General features: G+C 40.5%; 1 protein-coding gene across 8 annotated transcripts in view; it reads left to right on the forward strand.

Moving 5' to 3' along the window:
* sulf2b (sulfatase 2b) overlaps window positions 1-21505 on the forward strand; it is a 66677-nt gene that overhangs the window by 44279 nt on the left and 893 nt on the right. For all 8 annotated transcript variants that reach the window (XM_037772670.1, XM_037772672.1, XM_037772664.1 and 5 more), the window contains 19 exons: window positions 2149-2366; window positions 2752-2872; window positions 3279-3397; window positions 3556-3707; window positions 4598-4767; window positions 7412-7562; window positions 8498-8597; window positions 9439-9514; window positions 11084-11212; window positions 13735-13791; window positions 14378-14510; window positions 16471-16723; window positions 17901-18102; window positions 18578-18674; window positions 19197-19291; window positions 19379-19441; window positions 19541-19710; window positions 19965-20107; window positions 21146-21269. In XM_037772670.1, coding sequence (XP_037628598.1) covers window positions 2207-2366; window positions 2752-2872; window positions 3279-3397; window positions 3556-3707; window positions 4598-4767; window positions 7412-7562; window positions 8498-8597; window positions 9439-9514; window positions 11084-11212; window positions 13735-13791; window positions 14378-14510; window positions 16471-16723; window positions 17901-18102; window positions 18578-18674; window positions 19197-19291; window positions 19379-19441; window positions 19541-19710; window positions 19965-20107; window positions 21146-21269 — 2515 coding nt within the window. In that variant the 5' untranslated portion in view covers window positions 2149-2206. The remainder of the gene's footprint in view (window positions 1-2148; window positions 2367-2751; window positions 2873-3278; window positions 3398-3555; window positions 3708-4597; window positions 4768-7411; window positions 7563-8497; window positions 8598-9438; window positions 9515-11083; window positions 11213-13734; window positions 13792-14377; window positions 14511-16470; window positions 16724-17900; window positions 18103-18577; window positions 18675-19196; window positions 19292-19378; window positions 19442-19540; window positions 19711-19964; window positions 20108-21145; window positions 21270-21505) is intronic.

A 21505-nucleotide genomic window follows, 5' to 3' on the forward strand; every position in this document is an offset into this window, starting at 1 on the left:
AGGTCAGTTTTTAGGTCAGTTTCATAATGAGACTGTATTACATAACATAAACAGGTGGATTACTGACTGACTGTGTTGGGTCACTGCAGGACAAAACACATGTTGGGCTGGATGGAACCAAACATCTGGACCACTCTGCTGCAGTCCAGATGTTGGGTTCATCACCTGATCCATAACCTGGGTTAAAAAATGCACATCTGTTTATTCTCAGTCTCAGCATAGTGTACGTAGTGTTCAGCATAGTGTACATAGTGTTCAGCATAGTGTACATAGTGTTCAGCATAGTGTACATAGTGTTCAGCATAGTGTACGTAGTGTACAGCATAGTGTACGTAGTGTTCAGCATAGTGTACATAGTGTTCAGCATAGTGTACATAGTGTTCAGCATAGTGTACGTAGTGTACAGCATAGTGTACGTAGTGTTCAGCATAGTGTACATAGTGTTCAGCATAGTGTACATAGTGTTCAGCATAGTGTGCGTAGTGTACTGATGTCTGGTGCCAATTCTCCCTGACCAATCAGTGGTCTGCAGTGCACCTTCTAGTATCGGCTTGGAACCTCGACCGAGGTGGTACCAAAAAAGTACCAGGTACCAGGTTCTTTCCACAACTTTTGCTTATGGAAAACCAAAAAGGAGCGAGTTGAGTTGAGTAGAGCCGTTCTGTTCCGTACCACGCAGTTTAATTCATGTTGCGCAGGAGAACAGAAGTCCAGTGAAAGAACGAGGCTCATGTGTCTTTCTCTCAGCAGGTTGTGTGTAATCTCAGTCTGCTCACAGCTGGAGCTTCCAGACCACTTTAACATGAGAGCCCCACCACCAAGCACACGCTGTACACACGCTGTACACACACTGTACACGCAACTCACTGTGTGTGTGAGTGTGTTCAGAAAGATCGCTGAGCCTCCTCTGTTTTGATTACTGGATAATTTGCATGACGCACCCCGCTGTGAGCTCACACACATTCCTGCTGTGCTTTGTGTCAGTGTGACTTATAGGATTGCAGGGTTTTATTATCAGAGAAACAAAAGACTGGAGCTAATAACTGCTGTGCGTGTGCGTGTGTGTGTGTGTGTGTGTGTGTGTGTGTGTGTGTGTGCGTGCGTGTGCGTGTGTGGTACAGAGACACACTGATCTCAGCCTCCCCTCACGTCATTATTTGAACCGAAAATCCTGCTGCGTTTTTATTTTCTCTCTGCCTCTATCTCAGACGTGTTAATCAATATTCTCGCCCTCACACAGAAGATAAACACAGAGCGTCACGTACTGCGCTGACATTTCACCCAAACACCGCTGCAATAATAATAATATCATGTTTGCTTCAATAGCAGCAGGACTACGAGTCCAGAAAGAGCAATATATCTGGACAACTGCTGGTCAGATTTCTATCATATTTGCTGCCTTTCTCCAGCATCACCCTCAAATGTCTTTCTCCTAAAAATTACTTTAATATACAACTCATTTGCAACAGAACAAAGTGATTTTTATCAACATAAGGAGGAAAAGTGATAGTTAACAAATCTGTAAGCTTTTCAGTGGCCTTGCAAAATGTTTATATTACTGAATTCATTGTATTTTGGAGGTTTAAAGCCATTTGTGAATCATTTATAATCACAACAGTTCAATTGAAATGTTTCTAAAGAATAGATATTTTTTCAAGGTACGGGAAACTCAAAATGGTGAATTTGTATCTTAATATGAGATAATTATGTCATGATGAAATGAAATGTCATCTGTAGCTGTAAATTGCTCTTATGTTGTTTCTTTATCAGAATTTTGGGGTAGTGTACATAGTGTACAGCGTAGTGTACGGCGTAGTGTACGGCGTAGTGTACGGCTTAGTGTACGGCTTAGTGTACGTAGTGTACAGCGTAGTGTACGGCGTAGTGTACGGCGTAGTGTACGGCGTAGTGTACGGCTTAGTGTACGTAGTGTACAGCGTAGTGTACGGCGTAGTGTACGGCGTAGTGTACGGCGTAGTGTACGGCGTAGTGTACGGCGTAGTGTACGGAACACAGAGCGTCACGTACTGCGAAGTGATGTCGACGAGCCACTCAGCCTGAACAGATTTAAAACTTGACTGTTAGTTCACAGGTTTAATTCCCACTGCTGCTGAACTTCGTCTGTCTGTTTGTTTGTTTGTTTTCCAGAAGTTGAGTCTCCACAGCTGATTGGTTGACCTTTTGGTGAGGTCAGGGGTCGAAGGCCATGGCGGGCCGACTCCTCCTCTTCCTGTTCATCTCGGTGACGCTCAGTCACGCTCATTTCCCGTCCGGCCAGCGTCTGAAGCCCCGCCTCCAGAGAGACCGCCGCAACATCCGGCCGAACATCATCCTCATCCTGACCGACGACCAGGACCAGGAGCTGGGTGACTACTATTAGTCTATTACGTTAAAGTACCGTTTACATGTTAATGCCGCGGTAATAATGGTCCAGTAATAATAATGACAGGAACCAGTCTGACAAATGAATACTTTTACTTCTGATAGTTTGAGTACATTTAGCTGAAAACACTTTTACATAAGTGTAAGTCTGAATGTAGGACTTTAACTTTTAATTAAGTATTTCTGTAGCGTGTTTTCACTACTTCAACTCAAGTAAATGATTTGAATACTTCTTCAAACTCTGGTTTTTGGTTTTGGAAAGTTGATAAATAAAAGACTTGGTCCTCATACAGTACATATAGTATTACCAGTACGTGTTGTACAGAGTTTATAATGCAGTAATAACAGTCTCTCTCTCTCTCTCTGTAGGTTCGATGCAGGCGATGAATAAGACTCGCCGCATCATGGAGGAGGGCGGGACTTCTTTCTCCAACGCCTTTGTGACCACGCCCATGTGCTGTCCGTCACGTTCGAGCATGCTCACTGGAAAGTAAGTCCCTGCAGACAGGCAGACGGACGGACGGACGGACGGACGAACAGACAGACAGACGGACGGACAGACAGATACAGGCTGCGTTCCAAATCGCCTTGAACTTTGACCTCATATATCCAATATACTGTAGTATGGTAGTATTGAAACGACAGACTTCCATCTATACCTGATCTACTGACTTATTTTCTTATTTCCTGAAAGACTTTAAAGGGACATCCAACTGATTTTACACCTCAAGTGACTTTGACTGATTGAGAACTTTTTAAATGTGTAAACATCGACGTATCTGAATTCTAAATGGATTGTTTTTGATTTAATTAAACATATGCAGCGCCCACTGTTGACATCAACATGAAGCCCACACTAAATATACTGAACATTCTCTTCCCGTCTGTCCCTGCAGGTACGTCCACAACCACAACACCTACACCAACAACGAGAACTGCTCCTCGATGTCATGGCAACGGCAGCATGAGCAGCGGACCTTCGGGGTCTACCTCAACAACACTGGATACCGGACAGGTAGAGACACACACGCACACACACACACACATACACAAGCTAAGGCTTTTATTACTGCTCTGTGATTCTGACTCCGTGTTCGTGTGTGTGTGTGCGTGTGTGTGTGTGTGTGTGTGTGTGTGTGTGTGTGTGTGTGTGTGAGTGTGTCCTCCCTCCAGCCTTCTTCGGAAAGTATCTGAACGAGTACAACGGCTCGTACATCCCCCCTGGGTGGAGGGAGTGGCTCGGTTTGGTGAAGAACAGCCGCTTCTACAACTACACACTGAGCCGCAACGGAGTCCGAGAGAAACATGGAGCACAGTACCCACAGGCAGGGACACACACAATACAAAATACACAATACACACACAAGAGTACAAACTACTGTGTACTGCAGTCAGTTAGTGGACATCATGGTTAATAGTTTCACTTCACACTAAATTAAATATTAACAATGTAGAAAATTTAGAAATGTGATGGTGCATGTTACAAAGGAATATCTGCATCAGTTGCTTTTTGTTTTAAACAACTTACATTGTTTTCCTTAATCTTTACATCATAAAATATTTCACACTGCAGCTACAAAGACATAAAGAAATACAAAACATAAAATAATGTTCCAAGTTGTTATCCTGCAATCCTTCAAATATACCGTGTGTCATTAAATATGTCTTTAAAGGGACTCTATGTAAGAATCAGAAAGTGTTTGTTAACAGTGACCACTGTGGCCGCTAAGGGGACGACAAGTCAAGTAAGCGCCCTGTTGCTCGCGCTTGTGCTCGCAATATTGACACTAACGAGACTGAACGTGCTTAACAGGCATCGTGTTGATTAACGTTAGCAACATTAGTCAGCTAAAACCACAGTATTACTATTTATTACACAGCTGTGTTGAATACTCGATTCTGATTGGTCAATCACGGCGTTCTGCGGTCTGTTATTTCTCTATAACAGTTCGTTACTATGTATAGCAGACCGTTGCTATGGGCGCAGCTCTGATGTTGGACTCTGGAGGAGTTTTTGTGTCAAAATATTGATTTCTTCAGTAAGTAGCCGTGTAATAAGCGGGATAATGTACAGCTAGCGGGTCATTGTTGTGAAAGAATCCCCTTCAGGGCGATGAGAGACCCCTCCGCTTCGGTTTGGATGGTTAGAAAGTCTGGTTAGAATCGTAATAATAAAGATGATTAATGACATGTTTGTGTTTCTGTGTGTCGCCAGGATTACCTGACCGACCTGATCACGGCCGAGTCCATCAGGTACTTCCGCTCCTCGAAGCGAGTTTATCCTCACCGTCCGGTGATGATGGTTCTGAGCCACGCGGCGCCGCACGGACCCGAAGACTCGGCGCCGCAGTACAGCACGGCCTTCCCCAACGCATCGCAGCACATGTAGGCACACACACACACACACACACACACACACACACACACACACACACACACAGACTAAGTCACTGTAATCCAGCTGCAGAACAGAGCAGATAAATCATCCCTGATATCTGAGTGCGTTAATGAACACATCCATTTCATCTCTTTAGAAGAAGTTACGGATTTCTCATTTGTATCTCGTTTTATAACAACGTGACTCCGGAGTTAAAGTCCACCTACTATGAGCTGACGGTCCGACAGACGTTTTCATGCAGCAGATATAAACAGCTGCATGAGGAGACGGCAGCTGGACTCCTGCTGTCGGAACATTTAAATCACATTTAAAGCTCACCAGGCTTTTAGTTAACACAGAAACGCTGCAGGAACAGACTGAGGTCCCTTTCCTCTGAGAGGAATAATAAACCGCTGATACACCGTCCTCATCGACTTTGACTCTTGTAGAGAAACACTTACACTGACAACAATTATTATTATACGTTTAAAACCAGGAAAAAAAAAGTCGACCTTCGAGTATCAGCTGGAAACTTCCAGATTTAAACTTTAAACAGGACAGGAATTGATTTTACTCTCAGCACATCTTTTCATAAGAAAAAGAAACAGCTGTGTTTTTCATTGCTTTTTGAAGTCATGATGTGGTTTATGATGCTGTCCATGGCCTGTTGGTCAGTCCCAGCCTAATGGTGTGTTCACACCAAGAGCAAAGCAAACTTTTCAGCGTTGAGATTCTCCTCCTGTCATCACTGACGTTGTGACGTTGTTGAAACAAATATTGTTGCAGCTACGATAGTACATCACATCTGTACAGAGACCGGACCAAACTCTGTGTATAAATGTATTTGTATAAACCACAGACTGTCTGTGGTAGAAACAACGTCGCTGCCGTATTTATGCATACATGACTTTATGTTAAGTGTTGATGGAGCAGCTGCATAGCCTGCCACTGACGGATCCAAACTCAATTCAGAAAAGAAGATGTTTGCTTGTCGTCTTGCGGACAGACCTGACAAAACATGAATTTAGACTTTATAAAAAATCTGCATCATTGTGTTCGGCATCCTTTTGATCCGTTTATTGTAATTAAATCACAGCACAATCTGTTTATTTTGGGTTCATACCGCAGTAGCGATGTGTGGCTTGCTAGATGCAGTCAGTGCAATGGCACTGTATGTGAATATAGCTTGCCGCCGGGTGATGTTATGAACCAAGACACGACGGCGTTTGTTTGTTTCTTCCATGGTTGATGGTGGAAATGGAGGAAATAGAGAAAAGTTGTTGGTATCTAGCAGCGGCAGGAGTCGGACCTATAGTCAGACGGATAGTACATGCATGTCTGTGTGGGAGCAATAACAGGACAGGGAAGGTTTATTATAGCTCGTTACAAAAAGAAAGTCTTTACATAATGTATAAGAGGCATTAAATAAGGATTCAGTACAAGACATTTACAAACAAATAAAACATTAACACAACACGCTAGCAGCTCCATAGGGCTGTAAAACTTGTTACACTGGAAACAAACCTGCTGGATGGATGAAAACTCTTTATTGTCTCTATTGTATGGATCTTTACCTCTGGAGGGGAAAAGAGGATGGCACCAGAGGAAAGATCAGATTTGTCATAATTCATCCTCTGAGGTCCATGAATATCCAGGATACTTGATTGCAACAACTCTGATTTAAAACTGGTTTTAAAGCCACATGCAATGATCCCTTCAAAATAAATGTCTGCAGAAAAAGTTAATAAAAAATGATTTTTTAAAATATTTTTTATTATGAAAAATGTTTTTGTTTAAAAAAAAAAAAAAAAAATTGATTTACTTTTTAGAAATGTATTTTCCCAACAGGATGAAGGGATCATTGCACGTGGCTTTAAAAACATGTCATACCAGCTTGTCATGAAGGAGGCTAAATAACGCTCGAAGGCAAAACTCTTCAAAGGGGGTTGGACACATGGGAAGGAAATGGGCAGCACAAGCAGCCTGTTTACATGTTTACATGTTCTGACTTCACATCACACTGAGTGAAGTCTTCCAGCCTGATGGGATGTTTGTTGTGAGTGAAGCAGATGTTTCCAGCTGTCCAGTCAAGAGGAAGCTGAGCTAAAATGTTTAAGGTTATTTCTGTCCCAAAGAGGACATTTAATTATGTAGCTGAGGAGGAGGGAGGAGAGAGGAGGGAGGAGAGAGGGGGAGAGAGGAGAGGAGAGGGGAGAGGAGAGAGGAGGAAAGAGGAGAGAGGACATGAGAGGAGGGAGGGGAGAGAGAAAGAGAGGAAGAGGGAGGAGGAGAGGAGAAGAGAGGAGAGTAAATGAGTTGGCTGATGGGACTCATTCATTATCCACACAGAACACACTGTAGGAACATCCTCTACTAACACAATGAGGATGTGTGTGTGTGTGGTGTGTGTGTTTGTGTGTGTGTGTGTGTGTGTGTGTGTGTGTGTGTAATTAATGAACAGGAGCATCTGCTGTCATTACTCCACACACAGCTGGATGTGTCCTGTAGCCTCCAAACACCACTATAATGAGACACACACACACTTATAACACACTGCAGGTATTTGTAACATTGAGGTTCACCCAGCGCTCCACGTTCACGGTTATCCAGCAAACAAGATGAACCTGAATGTTTGTCTCTCCTCCTCCCCAGTACTCCCAGTTACAACTACGCTCCCAACCAGGACAAGCACTGGATCATGCGTTACACCGGCCCCATGAAGCCCATCCACATGGAGTTCACCAACATGCTGCAGAGGAAACGGCTGCAGACGCTGCTCTCTGTGGACGACAGCGTGGAGAAGGTAGATAACACACATCCACACAGACACACATGTACAGCTGCAGAGCACCTGTTCCTGCTCACACCTGCAGACTGTCAGCTACAGGCTGCTTCCTCAGGTCTGTCTGCAAAGTTACATAAAAAGAAAACCTAACACTCGAGCCAGATTGGGCACGTCAGCAGCACCTGGCGGCTGAACTGCTGCGTATCTCACATGTGTGGCGTCCACACCGGCAGCGTTTCTGCTGCTGCCAGCTCTTTCTTTCTACATAGAGTTTTCCTTTCATAATGGCCATTTCATTTCATTATAAATGTCATTCATATTTATTTTAGACAGAAAAAGGTTAAGGAACGTGTGGTAATTTGTAAATAATAGTAATAATCCACAATTAACAGCTGGTACTTTATTCATTCATGGAGCCGTACAAGTCACTGCATGTTCTACAACACTGTCTATGTCAAATATTTCAGAATAAAAGCCTTGTGTTAACAAATGAAGGAATTCTGTCCACAGAAAAAAAAATGCTTGACAGCTTTTATTTTGAAAGGAAAACAGGAAGTGTTGATTTAAATATAAATCTTTACTATTTTTCATGTCCGTGACATATTCTACAGATGTCTAGACATTGAAACTGTAGTAATGTTGCTGATATGATGTCAATAAGCAGTAAAAAAAAAATCATTTCCACAGTCTGTTGTCGCTGTGAACCGCGCGGCTCGTGGTAAAAATAGGCGAGACCTGAAATCTCTAGAAGAGACGCAGCCGAGCCGCGCTGCTCACGCGGGCTGTGTGGCTGCTCTAACCTGTTAACATGGACGCCGAAATAAAAAACAACAGGTTCTGCAGCCGCCAAGCGCTGCTGACATTCCCTTTGTGGACGAGTTGTTAAACCATATCTAACAAAGTGTCTCCTGTCTCTCCCTCTTTCTGTCTGTCTGTCTGTCTGTCTGTCTCAGCTGTATAACATGCTCGTGGAGACCGGCGAGTTGGAAAACACCTACATCATCTACACATCTGATCACGGCTACCACATCGGACAGTTTGGCCTCGTCAAAGGTAAAAAACATCAGGAGAATCCTCTGAACGGTAACTCTAACTAACAAGACTTAACAAGCACATTAAAATGCTGAAAGTGTTTCATGGAAGTCAACCGATTAATCGTTTTGGCCGATTAATCGTTTCCGAAAGGACGTTTTACAAACTATTGTTATTGGTGGTGCTGAGCTTCGATAGTGGCCGATGGCTGTGCAGCGTCCGCCGGTAACGAGGGGACGTACATCAACGTTCGGCACAGAGGCTACTTATACACATTGAGTCAATTTTGAAAAATGTCTGTGTGCATGTGATTCATTTCTGATCATAATCTAAACAGTGAAACGGCCCTCGTACTTGGAGACCGGGAGAGAGAGGGAGCCCTGGCACTCAGTGTGCTCCAGCCATAAATTTTAGCATGACAGACTTTAAATTACAAGTCGGATAAGCCTTTCGCTAAACCTTTCTCCCAACATAAGTTATCTCTTAAATATATGACAACACACTATCTTTGTTCACGATACAAGACGGGGTAAAAGAAAAAGGAGGAAAACTGTTACTTTAACTCACTTACCAATTTGGCGTTCTCTCGTCCAAATAATCCAGCCACGTAACCGTCCATTCATGAAATGAAATGGCACACTTTAGGATCCTCCTTACCCCGGGAATATACACCAACATTAATGCTTTGTATTCCAACAATGTAATCCATGAAATCCCATTTCAGGATGTTTGCATAGTAATGATTAAATTCAGAGTGACACAAACTGATTCAGTAAAAATATAGCCAACAGAAGACAAGCACGTCATAAACTCCGGCAGAAGTCTTTCAAAAATATAATTGGCTATTGGCTTTTTTCTGCAGGTAAATCCATGCCGTACGAGTTTGACATCAGAGTCCCGTTCTTCATTAGAGGACCCAACGTGGAGCAAGGCAGCATGTAAACAAACACACACACAAACACACACACACCCCTGTTTGATTTGAACCATCCTCATCAACTGATTGAACCATCACCATATTTTCATTGATTACTTTTTATTTGTGCTGTGGATGGTAATAACTACTTAGTAAAGGGATAACATGTCTGCACCGTGTGTCTGAGACTTCTGCCCTCTAGTGGCCAAACTTTTTTTTAATGCAGCTTTATTAAAGTGTAACTTTGGTATTTTTTAATCTGGACCCTATTTTCCCATTTTTTTTTAATCTCTAAGTGACTAATGGGGACAACAATTTCTGAAACTGGTCCAATATTCATAGTTGTCAGTCAGGTGACTGGCGCAGAGCCTGGAGGGCAAAACACCGTTCCAACTTGGTGGCTAACACTGGGGACTCCATAGAGCTACGGCACAAGCCTGTCAAATCTTAATTTTTTACGCACGTATTTAGATCGCCTCTCAAAGGAGGAAAAACAAAGATATATACTGTATATACAAACTGCATGTCTTAGGCACGTGTGACCCATAAACAGGACCCGCTGTACTATTATTTATAACTCCTTGATCAAAACAAAATATAATAACTTTCATCACTGCTCATTGTAGAAAAGTCGCCGCAAGAAAACAAAGAAAATGTTTACGTAATTTGTTGGAATTGGTTTCCCATAAGCGTCGCTTTCACTATGCAATTCTGTCTGCCACCGGGCACGATCCTGGGGAAATGCAGGCTTGCTAGCTCGCTAGCGCTATCTAAAAGATTTTCAATGTCATGGCTGAATATTTAGATGATTTCTATAATGTAGATGAGGTCTTTAAATTCATATTTATTTGAGCCAGAGTATACGGATATTCAGATTAAACAACCAGACTTCTCCTTGAGCGGGACTTGGACACAATAACAAACAGACAGGATCAAGAGAAAGGTGAGAAAAAGGTTTTATTTCTCTGTAGGGTCCTTTCTATAATGTCGTTGGACACTTATAATAACAATCTGAGCCTGTCTGCGGCAAAAACAAGCCCTGTTAGTGGATGCTGTTCACTGCCATCAAAGCCTGTTTAGTGGCTGCAGCGTTCTCCCTCAATACCGGACCAGTTTCAGAGACTGTTGTCCCCATTAGTCACTTAGACACAGAAACATGGAAAACAGGATCCAGGTTGAAAAATACTGAAGTTTCCTTTTAAGGATACAAATGGGTAGAAGTGAAAATAAGTCTGTGGATCAGAAAAGCAGCGGAATAAATCAGACTCACTTTTAAGTCTGTGTAGTGTGTGTGTGTGTGTGTGTGTGTGTGTGTGTGTGTTGTTCTGGTAAAGTAGATTAACAGAGTCAGAGCTGGTCCACGAGGTGATCATGAGTTCAGAAAGAGAGCAGCGTTTTCTTCTACACATTGTCACCATATTAAATACAGTTTAACATTTCACAGTAACTGTCATTACAAACCTTCTAACAGTATTCTGGTGTTTTACTTGGTCAACAAATCATGTTTCTCACCAGCGAAACTCACCTAATCAATAGGTATTATTACAGTTATATACTGTATTATTAATGTTTATTTGTGTGTGTGTGTCAGTAACCCTCACATGGTCCTGAACATCGATCTGGCTCCGACCATCCTGGACATCGCCGGCCTCGACACTCCTCCAGACATGGACGGGAAGTCCATCCTGTCTCTACTGGACACTGACAGATCGGCTAACAGGTACACACACACACACACACACACAAATATATATATATATATATACACTGTATATACAGTATATACAAATCAGCAAGCGCTTAAATTAGGGATACTCAGCTGAAGTTGCTGCTAACTTTGGGTTAACCAAAGCCACCAGGAAGAGCGCCAGGCTGTGAAGCAAATTTTTGTAGTGGCCAAACGGCGGTACTACAACTCCTGTGTCCGTAACGTGATGCCACTGGGCCCAAAAAGACTTTTTCCCATAGACTTACTGAAATGTGTTTATTTATCGACTAAAATTTGTATTTGGCTAAAACTCACACGGACCTTCAGTCTCAAGACTAAAGCTAAAATTAGCTAACTAAATTACTACTTTAACTACTTTAAAGGAAAGTTCAGACAGTGAGAAAAATAAATTGGAACCACATGAGTTTTCTTTTGATTCCAAAATGTGGAAATAAAGATTCAAGAAATAAAATCCTTCAGATTCACATCAGAGTATAAATTTCCAGCAGGATGTCACACCAGAGTGTGAAGGTGTGTTCAGGATAGTTCAAGAGAGACAGAGACCTTTAGCTTCACAGCAGGGTCGTGATCCTCAGTACAAACAGAGATCTCACAATGTTCCAACTCCTTTTTATTGTCCTTCTTTTTCTGATCCAGGCGTCTCTTTGGATTTATATCTTGTTGATTTTAAAACAGAAGCTCTGCGGAGCCAGATCTCCTTCTTTAAACCCTGAATATACCTTTAGTCCCTGCAGTGTTGCGAAGTGTCTGTCTGGAGGATGCCTGCATCCCGGCTGTTTGAACACGTTTGAATCGGCTCTATATGTTTTCTCTACAGCATCTGTTCCCTTTTCTTCCTCGTCCTCTGTGAAGAACGGAGGAATCCCTCCTCCCTGTGGGGAACAGAGACAGTTGCTGAGACACTGATTACTTTGAGCCAAAGTTTATTCAAAATAAAAACCAGGAATGATAAAGGACTGATTCTGTGCAGTTTCACATGAGGATCAGATCAGGAGCAAACAGTTCAGGACAGACTGTGCAGTCTGAGAGACGGGAGTTTGTTAATCAAACCAGGGACGTGTTGTTCTGAAGCAGCTAACAAGTTCAGCTATGTCCATTATTAGTTTACATGAAGTCAGTGGCTAACAGACCCTTTCCTGTCCATTAAATGAGTTTCAAGCATTATTTTATTTAGTTATTTAACACTCTTATCAACATGGGAGTGGGCAAATATGCTTGCTTTATGCAAATGTATGTATATATTTATTATTGGAAATCAATTAACAACACAAAACAATGACAAATATTGTCCAGAAACCCTCACAGGTACTGCGTTTAGCATAAAACAATATGCTCAAATCATAACATGGTAAACTGCAGCCCAACAGGCAACAACAGCTGTCAGTGTGTCAGTGTATTGACTTCACTATGGCTTGACCCAAACTGCATGTGATTATCATAAAGTGGGCATGTCTGTAAAGGGGAGACTCGTGGGTACCCATAGAACCCATTTTCATTCACATATCTTGAGGTCAGAGGTCAAGGGACCTCTTTGAAAATGGCCATGACAGTTTTTCTCCGCTATAATTTAGCGTAAGTTTGGAGCGTTATTTAACCTCCTTCCCAACAAGCTAGTATGACATGGTTTTTACCAATGGATTCCTTAGGTTTTCTAGCTTTAAAACTGAGCCCACTACAACCTAAAAATCACAAGTTGTGTTATGCGTTAAAGAAATTAGTGGAGTTAAAACAAATTTGCGTTAACGTGTTATTATCGCACCCCTATGTATCCTGTCCGGTGTGGGGATTGAACTGGTGACCACTGTATTTAGCTGTCCGTCATGATGGACGCTGAAGTGCAAGAAAACCAACCTGAAAACAAATTCCAGTCCTTTTAAGCCTGCCTCACACCTCACAAGGTGCATCAAATTGTGCTTTAAATAACTACATTTTCTGATGCCTTTGTGTGTACCACATTGTTGCACCAAGTAGAGCCTTTGTGTCTTTTACTTTCACTTCTGCACAATTTGTTTATCTTTCCATGATGACACTTTTGTTGTTTCTGCGACAGGAAAAAATCCTGCAGTTGTTTCCACTGTGTTTGTTCTTCTGACTGCGGCAGGGAAATCAAAATATTATTCCTAAAAGTTAAATTTACAAACATCCCAGAATAGAAACCAGATGGAGACAGTCATTTAATGGAGGTACAGAGTGTGTTATGAATATAATATAAATGTGTGTAATTTTTTATTTGAACTGAAGTGAAGTCATGTGGCACTAAGAGGAGCTGCAAGCACAACTTGAATTTTTCATCTAACCCGAGTTTAATTGTGTGATATTACATCAGCGCACCACATTTAACAGCCCTAAAACAGGTTCTTTTTCCTGTTGCGTTTCCTGGAGTTAACGAGAGAAAGGTAAAAATAAAGAGAGGCCAGATGAAGGGTGGAGGTGATAACTGTGTTAATTATTGCTTTAAAAGAAGAACCACTGCAGGAATAATGACTAAACTCTGCTGTTTTCTTCTTCTTCAGGTTCCAAGTGAACAAGAAGCCGAAGGTGTGGAGAGACTCGTTTCTGGTAGAGAGAGGGTAAAGACATCACATCACTGATGTAGTACAGCAAACATTACAACCTACTTTAACTGCAAATACATAATCTAACTCTTACATCTATTATCGCTGCTACTAAACCATGAAAATAAGACCCAAGTTGTAATAAAAGGGAAATATCCTTTAACACCTTTATGTCCTAAATGATATGGAGGACAGAACCTGCCAAAATAAAAATAAATAAATAAATAGATAAATAAATAAATATATCATTAAATGCAGCAAAATAATATTGCATATAATTGTAGCCATTACTTAATTGATAAAATGTGACATAAATTAATATTTCTGTTTTAATTTGCTTCTTTATTTATTTATCTTTGTATAAATTCCCTTATTAATTTACTCTTCTGTTTCATTTTCACTTTTATTTATTTATGTATTTATTTGTATTATTTTTAAATATATTTATTTATTATTTTTAAATATATTTATTTATTTTTTATTTATTCATTTATCTTTGCATTTATAAATTTATTGAATTATTTATTTAAGCACAATTTTCCCTTTGCATTTCCCCCCTTATTTATTTCCCAAAACTTAACCTGCCTCTGTGTGTTAACAGAAAGCTGCTGCACCAGCTTGTCGAGGGAAAGGAAGTGTCGCCGCAGGAGGAGAACTTCCTGCCCAAACACCAACGAGTTAAAGACCTCTGTCAGAGAGCAGAGTACCAGACGCCATGTCAGCAGACCGGACAGGTACAGTAACGCAGACAGTCATGATGTGACATGAGAGTTATTCCTTTTGTCTTTCCTTCTCCCAAGCCTGCTACTTTACTCCCAATCCTACTGCTTTACTTCTAATCCTACTTCTTTCTATCATACGACTTTATTCCCGATTACATTATTTTCCTCTCGATTACATTAGCTTTACTCCCGATCCCACTCCTTCCAGTCCTACTTTCATCACTTGATCACAATACTTTACTCCTGATTCTATTACTTTACTCTTGATTTCATTACTTTACTCCCGGTCTTAATGACTTGATCCCAACCCGATTACTCGTTATTCATACTTTACGCTCTTTTCAGTTGTTCAAAATGACTAAATGTAGCTGATATTTTCCTGCCCAGAACAATCCTCAATACATTACTTTGTTGGAATAAATACAGGAAAACTGCGATGGCTACTGCTGTAATAAACAAACAGAGACTTGAAAGAAAGCGAGTAGAACAGTAAGAGACTTCTGTCAGAGAGATGAAAACCAGATGTCATCTTTACAAACCAGACAGATACAATAACAGCAGCTAATGAGTAGAAGGAACAGAGCACAATGGACCAAAGGCTGCAGAATCAAAAGAGAACAGACGTGAAGAGAATTAAGATGAAGCAGCACAACAGAAACTTTTAGAGAGCTGTGTCACTGTGTGTTCGTGTGCGTTCAGGCTTGTTTGAAGTTAATTACACTTGTCGAAAAATCCCTTTAGCCAGTTGATTAGTCTCTTAGCAACGGTGTCTGCCGGCTGCTGGATCGCTCTGATAAACAGTCTGTAGAAGACTGTGTGTGATTAACAATTCAGGCATTTGTCACTCTTTAATAAGTAAGTACAACAGTAGAAATGTATTCAGCTCCTGCTAATGAACGACTGCAGAGTGACAATACAAACAAATGATTACAGCCAAAGAAAAACGGAGGATTTACTGACTGTGGTGAACTTTCTACGGATGCTGCGTTCAAGTTTATCCCAAAGGTGTTTAAGGGGGCTGGAGAAGATTTAGGCACTTCTGGTCGTGAATTAGCCCAACTTTGTTCAGTTTCAATGAAGTTTTACATTGCAAGGCTCTCCAATGTCCAACCATGTTGAGTCAAGTAGACCATAAAGCTACCTTGGTTACCTTGTGATTGACAGGTGGCTACCACGGCGTTGTCCGGTTTGGCAGTTGTCCGTGTTTTTGTCACATTTTGGTCTACTAAAAATGTCTTATTCAGCGTTCGGTTGTACTTAACTCACCCCTCTCCAGTCACTTCTGGTTGCAAATAACCAAGATGGCAATGGCCAAAAAAACAAGATGGCGATGGCCAAAAACCAAAATGGTGACGGCCAAAACCAAGATGGCGACAGCCAAATACCAAGATGGTGGAGGCTAAAAACAAAGAGGGCGATGACCGAAAACCAAAATGGTCACGACCAAAACCAAAATGGCCACGGCCAACAACCAAGATGGTGACGGCCAAAATGCAGAACTCGAGGCTTCGAAACAGCAGTCCATGAACCAATGGGTGACGTCACAGTGACTACATCCACTTTGTATATATATATATACAGTCTGTGTTTGTAACTTGTGGACTGCTGTTGTTAGCCAGCTAGAAAAGCTACATGTGTTTACTCTCACTTGAGTTTATTTACTACAAAAAGAATCATGAGAATTGTTATTATCAAATTAATTTAGATAAAATCGAGCACATCTTTCGTTCAGGTAGAGTCCTGAAGTTGTGCTTTCATTGGCTGACTGGCATCATTCATGTTTAACCATCAGTGGCTCATTCATCAGCTGTTTGGCCACCAGCTGACTAGTAACATCCCAGTCTGCACAGACCGACACTAACCACCATTAAACGATGTTTGCTACCTCAGCTGCCTTTAGTGTTGTTGACTTTACTAAGATTTAATGTTGATGTATGTATGTATGTGTGTGTGTGTGTGTGTGTGTGTGTAGAAGTGGCAGTGTGTGGAGGACGCCACAGGTAAACTTCGCCTCTTCAAATGTAAGAACGAAGGGGGAGGAGCAAAGAACGTCCAGAGGGGCGTGGCCAGTCGTCAGCGTCCACTCAGCATCAAGTCTCAGCTGTACCATCGCAACTCCGACAACTCCGACGCATGCGACTGCGACCTGCCCGACCTCCGACCTCTGAGCCCGCGACCCTCCACGATGAGGCCGTTCAACAAGAAGTCGTTCTTCTCCAAGAAGAGTGAGTCTTGATGGTTTAGTCCAGCAGGGGGCAGCGATGACCGTTAAAACACCCACACAGTGTCTGTTAGGGGCTGAAGGTTCCTGTTTTACCAGGACAGCATTGCCAGATGTACGATAATTTAATTTAATTTAATAATACCCAAACGTGCGATAAGTAAGGGATAATGTACAGCGAGCCAGTCATTGTTGTGAAATAAATTCTCACGTGGTTTATTTCACAACAAAAAACAAACAGATTTGAATTGACTTCTAAATGTGGAGTGACTAATGACACTAGATTTTAGGTGTTTGGATGTTGTCCTCCAGGAGAGAAACACCTGGTTCTCAAAAGAACTCTGTGTTTCAAATCAGTTTTTCTGCTGGAGTGGTTTCAGCCAGCTCACCTGGTTTCCTGATGTGATGCTGACCTCTAGTGTCTGAGGTCAGAACTGCATCATCTCCCTGCTTATGGAGATATTTGAGGAAGTCTTTTGAACAGTACTGCCTCCCTTTTTCTCATTCCTTTCCCAGGAAATGCTACTTCAGAGATATATAAAGGACGGAACCTGCCAAAGTCAGAAATAAATGAATAAATAAATAAATGACTCGATTAATTAATAAATATACCATTAAAAGTAGCAAAAATAATACTAAAAATAAATGTTGTCTTAAATTAATTTATAAAATATGACATATATTGATATTTTTGTTTTAATTTGTTTTTTTATTTATTTACCCTATTTGTATTAATTACCCTATTTATTTAGTCTTCTGTTTAATTCCCACTTTTATTTATTTATTTATGTATATATTGTTTATGAATTTCTAAATCTATTTTTAAATGTTTGCATTATATATATGCATTTATTTTTATTTATTCATTTATTTTTGCATTTGTATATAAATAAAAGATAAATGATACATAAACAAATAAAAATGGGAATTAATACAAAGATAAATCAATAAAAAGCAAATTAGAACAATTATCAATTGATTAATGACTGTATTTATTTTTAATATTATTTTTGCTACTTTTAATGGAATATTTATTTATTTATCGAGTAATCTTTTTATTTACTAATTTTTAAAAGGTTCTGTCCTCCATACAGAGATGGAGGGGTGTTGAGTTAATTGTGTTGTTGATAAAAGTCTGTTCAGTCGTGATATTATATTTTTTCTGTCTCTGTGTGTGTCAGAGTTCAAAGCCCTGAAGAGTTACTCCAGGAACCGTTACAGCCGGTCTGCATCCATGACCAACAGTTACCCCGGTAACGACAGCATGGTGGACGGGGCCGACTGGGCTCAGCCAATAACAGACCAATCTGAGGACGAGTTCAGCGGGATGGGAGGACTTCCCAACGGACTGGCCCTGCCCGACTCCCACAAAGTCACTCACAGGTGAGTCAAGCTTGTGTGTAAAATGCTAAATGATCCCTTTAATTGACAAACATCATTTATGGTGCAATTCAACAGGTATCAAAGAACTATCTGTCTCTTGTCGCTGAGGCTCCGTTCTACACTTTCAGACTTCAGCTTTAATCTAGACTGTCCTTAAACTCAACTCTACGTAGCTGCAGACCTCTTATCTAACTACAATGTGTGCTGGGAACTAAAAGTTGTATAAGAGCTGATAAATTATGACTAATGAGACTCATCAGCACAGATGGAGCGAGTCTATGACAGCTCAGATTGCTTCACCAGCTGTGAATTATTAAGAAAAATAATCTAACACATTCATGAAAAAGTGTGAATTCTGCTCCATCGTTATGAAATAAATGTCAGCTTCTGTTCAGGCCTGGTGTTTTTATTTTCTCCCACCATGAGGACTGTTGAATACTATTGTTATTATATTGTTATTGTTGTTTTACTGCAGATGTTCCATTCTGCCCAACGCCTCCGTGAAGTGTGATACAGGAGTTTATCAGTCTCTGCAGGCCTGGAAGGACCACAAGCTGCACATCGACCACGAGGTAACACAGTAAAAGTACTAATACCACACTGTAGAAACACTCTTTTAAAGTAAAAGTACTAATACCACACTGTAGAAACACTCTGTTACAGTAAAAGTACTAATACCAGACTTGTAAAAATACATGAAAAATGACTTAAACCATCAAAATAGTTTCCTGTAGTATATATATAAATATTATTCTGTCAATCAACTGATCGATTGATCAACTAATCACTTATAAAGTAGTTTAATTTATAACAAAAATTCAAACTTTATAAACTCTTCATATGTTTTTGTGTAAAAATCTTAATTTGTAAAGTAACTAAAGCCGTCAGATAAATGTAGTGAAGTAGAAAGTACAATACTGAGATGTAGTGGCGTAGAAGTAGTATGAAAAGAAAATAAGTTAAGTACAAGTACCTCTAATTTGATGGTGATCAAAATTTTTACTGTATTTGAGTACAGTACTTGAGTAAATGTACTTAGTTAGTGTCAGCGGTGGGATGTGACTAACTCGTTGTGACTGAATGTTTTGTGTCAGATTGAGACGCTGCAGACGAAGATAAAGAACCTGCGAGAGGTCAGAGGTCACCTGAAGAAGGCCCGCCCCCTGGAGTGTGACTGTAATAAATACCTGTGAGTGAGACGTGAAGCAGACTCACCTCACAGCGTGAAGCAGCCAGAACAATATTCAAGCTGGTTGTTAACATGTCTGTTTTTCAGGTATAAGTCCAAACTGAAGAACAAGCTGCGGTTCAGAGGAGGAGGAGAAGCTCATCCCTTCAGGTGAGACTGAGACGATGTTGTTCTACATGAAGAGCTCTCTGTGTTACTGAACATGTCACTGATGATTATATATTATGTGTTTTATGTGTGTGTGTGCAGGAAGGGCGGGACTCGGGACAAGAAGGCGTGGATTCTGAAGGAGCAGAAGAGGAGGAAGAAAATGAGGAAGATGATCAAGAGGATCAGAAACAACGACACCTGCTCGATGCCCGGACTCACCTGCTTCACTCACGACGACCAGCACTGGCACACCGCCCCCTACTGGACACGTACGAGACACACACACACACACACACACACACTCTCTTCTACATGGCAACACAAATATAAATATTTATTCCTAATTGTATGGACCTGTATTTAGCCCACTGCTAGTGTTAGCCTCCAGTCTTTCCTTTGTTTTGCCTTCAGCTAACACTGTGCTGTAATCATGATGTCGACACAAAAAGGGTCTATTTGCTGTTTTGCCAGTGATGTAGTGTATTGTATGATATCTAAGTGTGTGCGTGTGTGTGTGTTGCAGTGGGTTCGTTCTGCGCCTGCACCAGCGCCAACAACAACACCTACTGGTGTCTGAGGACGATCAATGAGACCCACAACTTCCTGTTCTGTGAGTTTGCAACCGGCTTCCTGGAGTACTTCGACCTCAACACAGACCCATACCAGGTACACACACACACACACACACACGAACACGCACACACACACACACACAAACACACACACACACACGCACACACACGCACACTCAGCCCAAAGAAGAGATTAAAAAATGTGTGAATTCTTGGAACTTGCTACCTGATTATTTGAAATCTGCTGCAAACTTTACCACTTTTAAGAGAGCAACCAAATCCTGTTTAATTCAGCGACAAACCTGAACTCATGTTTAGTTTTTACATGTAATGTTTCTTAGTGTGTGCTTTATTGTATTTATTTGTTTTTCCTGTACCCATTCCTGTTTTAATCTTATTTTCAGGTGTTGCAAATTAGCATCCGTTATAAGCTCTATGATACTGGCATCAGATAGCTGTTTTTAAATTGTCTGTGTACATTGTATTTGTCCCTATTAAATAAACCATGAAGAATTATTTTGGTAACACTTTATAATAACCATCATTTATAAATGGAAAATTGATAGTTAATTAAACTTAGTTAATAGTGATTTTACTGTTAATTAAATGATAATTATTAGCAACGCTATAATTTATGTTATTTAAAAAAAACTGATGATTATAATACCTTGTTAAATGATTAATAAATACTTCGTAAAGCATCTATAAACATTATTTAGATAGATAGTTAATACTTTGTCAACGGTTAATTATTGGTTTCTGGTCCATCTATCAATGTAATGTTTATAGATGTTTTACAAACGATTTCATAAAGTAATCATTAACAAATACTTAATATAGTATATAAAATGTTATAATATGTGGAACAATAAATCGGTAATATTGTCATCAGAATATAATTGTTATTGTCTCTTATCAGCTATGATACAATCTATAATGTATAAACTAATAATGTAATATTACACAAACTAATGATGAAATAACAGAAATTATAGCATTACTAATAATTAGTAAATATTATTAATTATCATGGAGTGGAGTCAAAAAAGATATTTCTCTGTCTTTACTGGATCACGTGTTAAAAAAGTCCCCCTCTCTCTCTCTCTCTCTCTCTGTCTCTGTGTCTCTCTAGTTGATAAACGCCGTCAGCTCTTTAGATCGGACGGTCCTCAATCAGCTTCACGTTCAGCTGATGGAGCTCCGAGGCTGCAGAGGACACAAGCAGTGTAATCCTCGCACACGCTCGATGGAGCCGGGTAGGTCACAGGGATTTTTTGATCTATTCAAAATGTACCCTAAAGAGAGATTTGTCAAGTATTTAATACTCTTATCAACATGGGAGTGGACAAATATGCTGCTTAATGCAAACGTATGAATATATTTATTATTGGAAAATCAATTAACAACACAAAACAATGACGAATATCGTCCAGAAACCCTCACAGGTACTGCATTTAGCATAAAAAATATGCTCAAATCATAACATGGCAAA

The sequence above is a fragment of the Sebastes umbrosus genome, chromosome 6, assembly GCF_015220745.1.
Source record: "Sebastes umbrosus isolate fSebUmb1 chromosome 6, fSebUmb1.pri, whole genome shotgun sequence".
NCBI lineage: Eukaryota > Metazoa > Chordata > Actinopteri > Perciformes > Sebastidae > Sebastes > Sebastes umbrosus.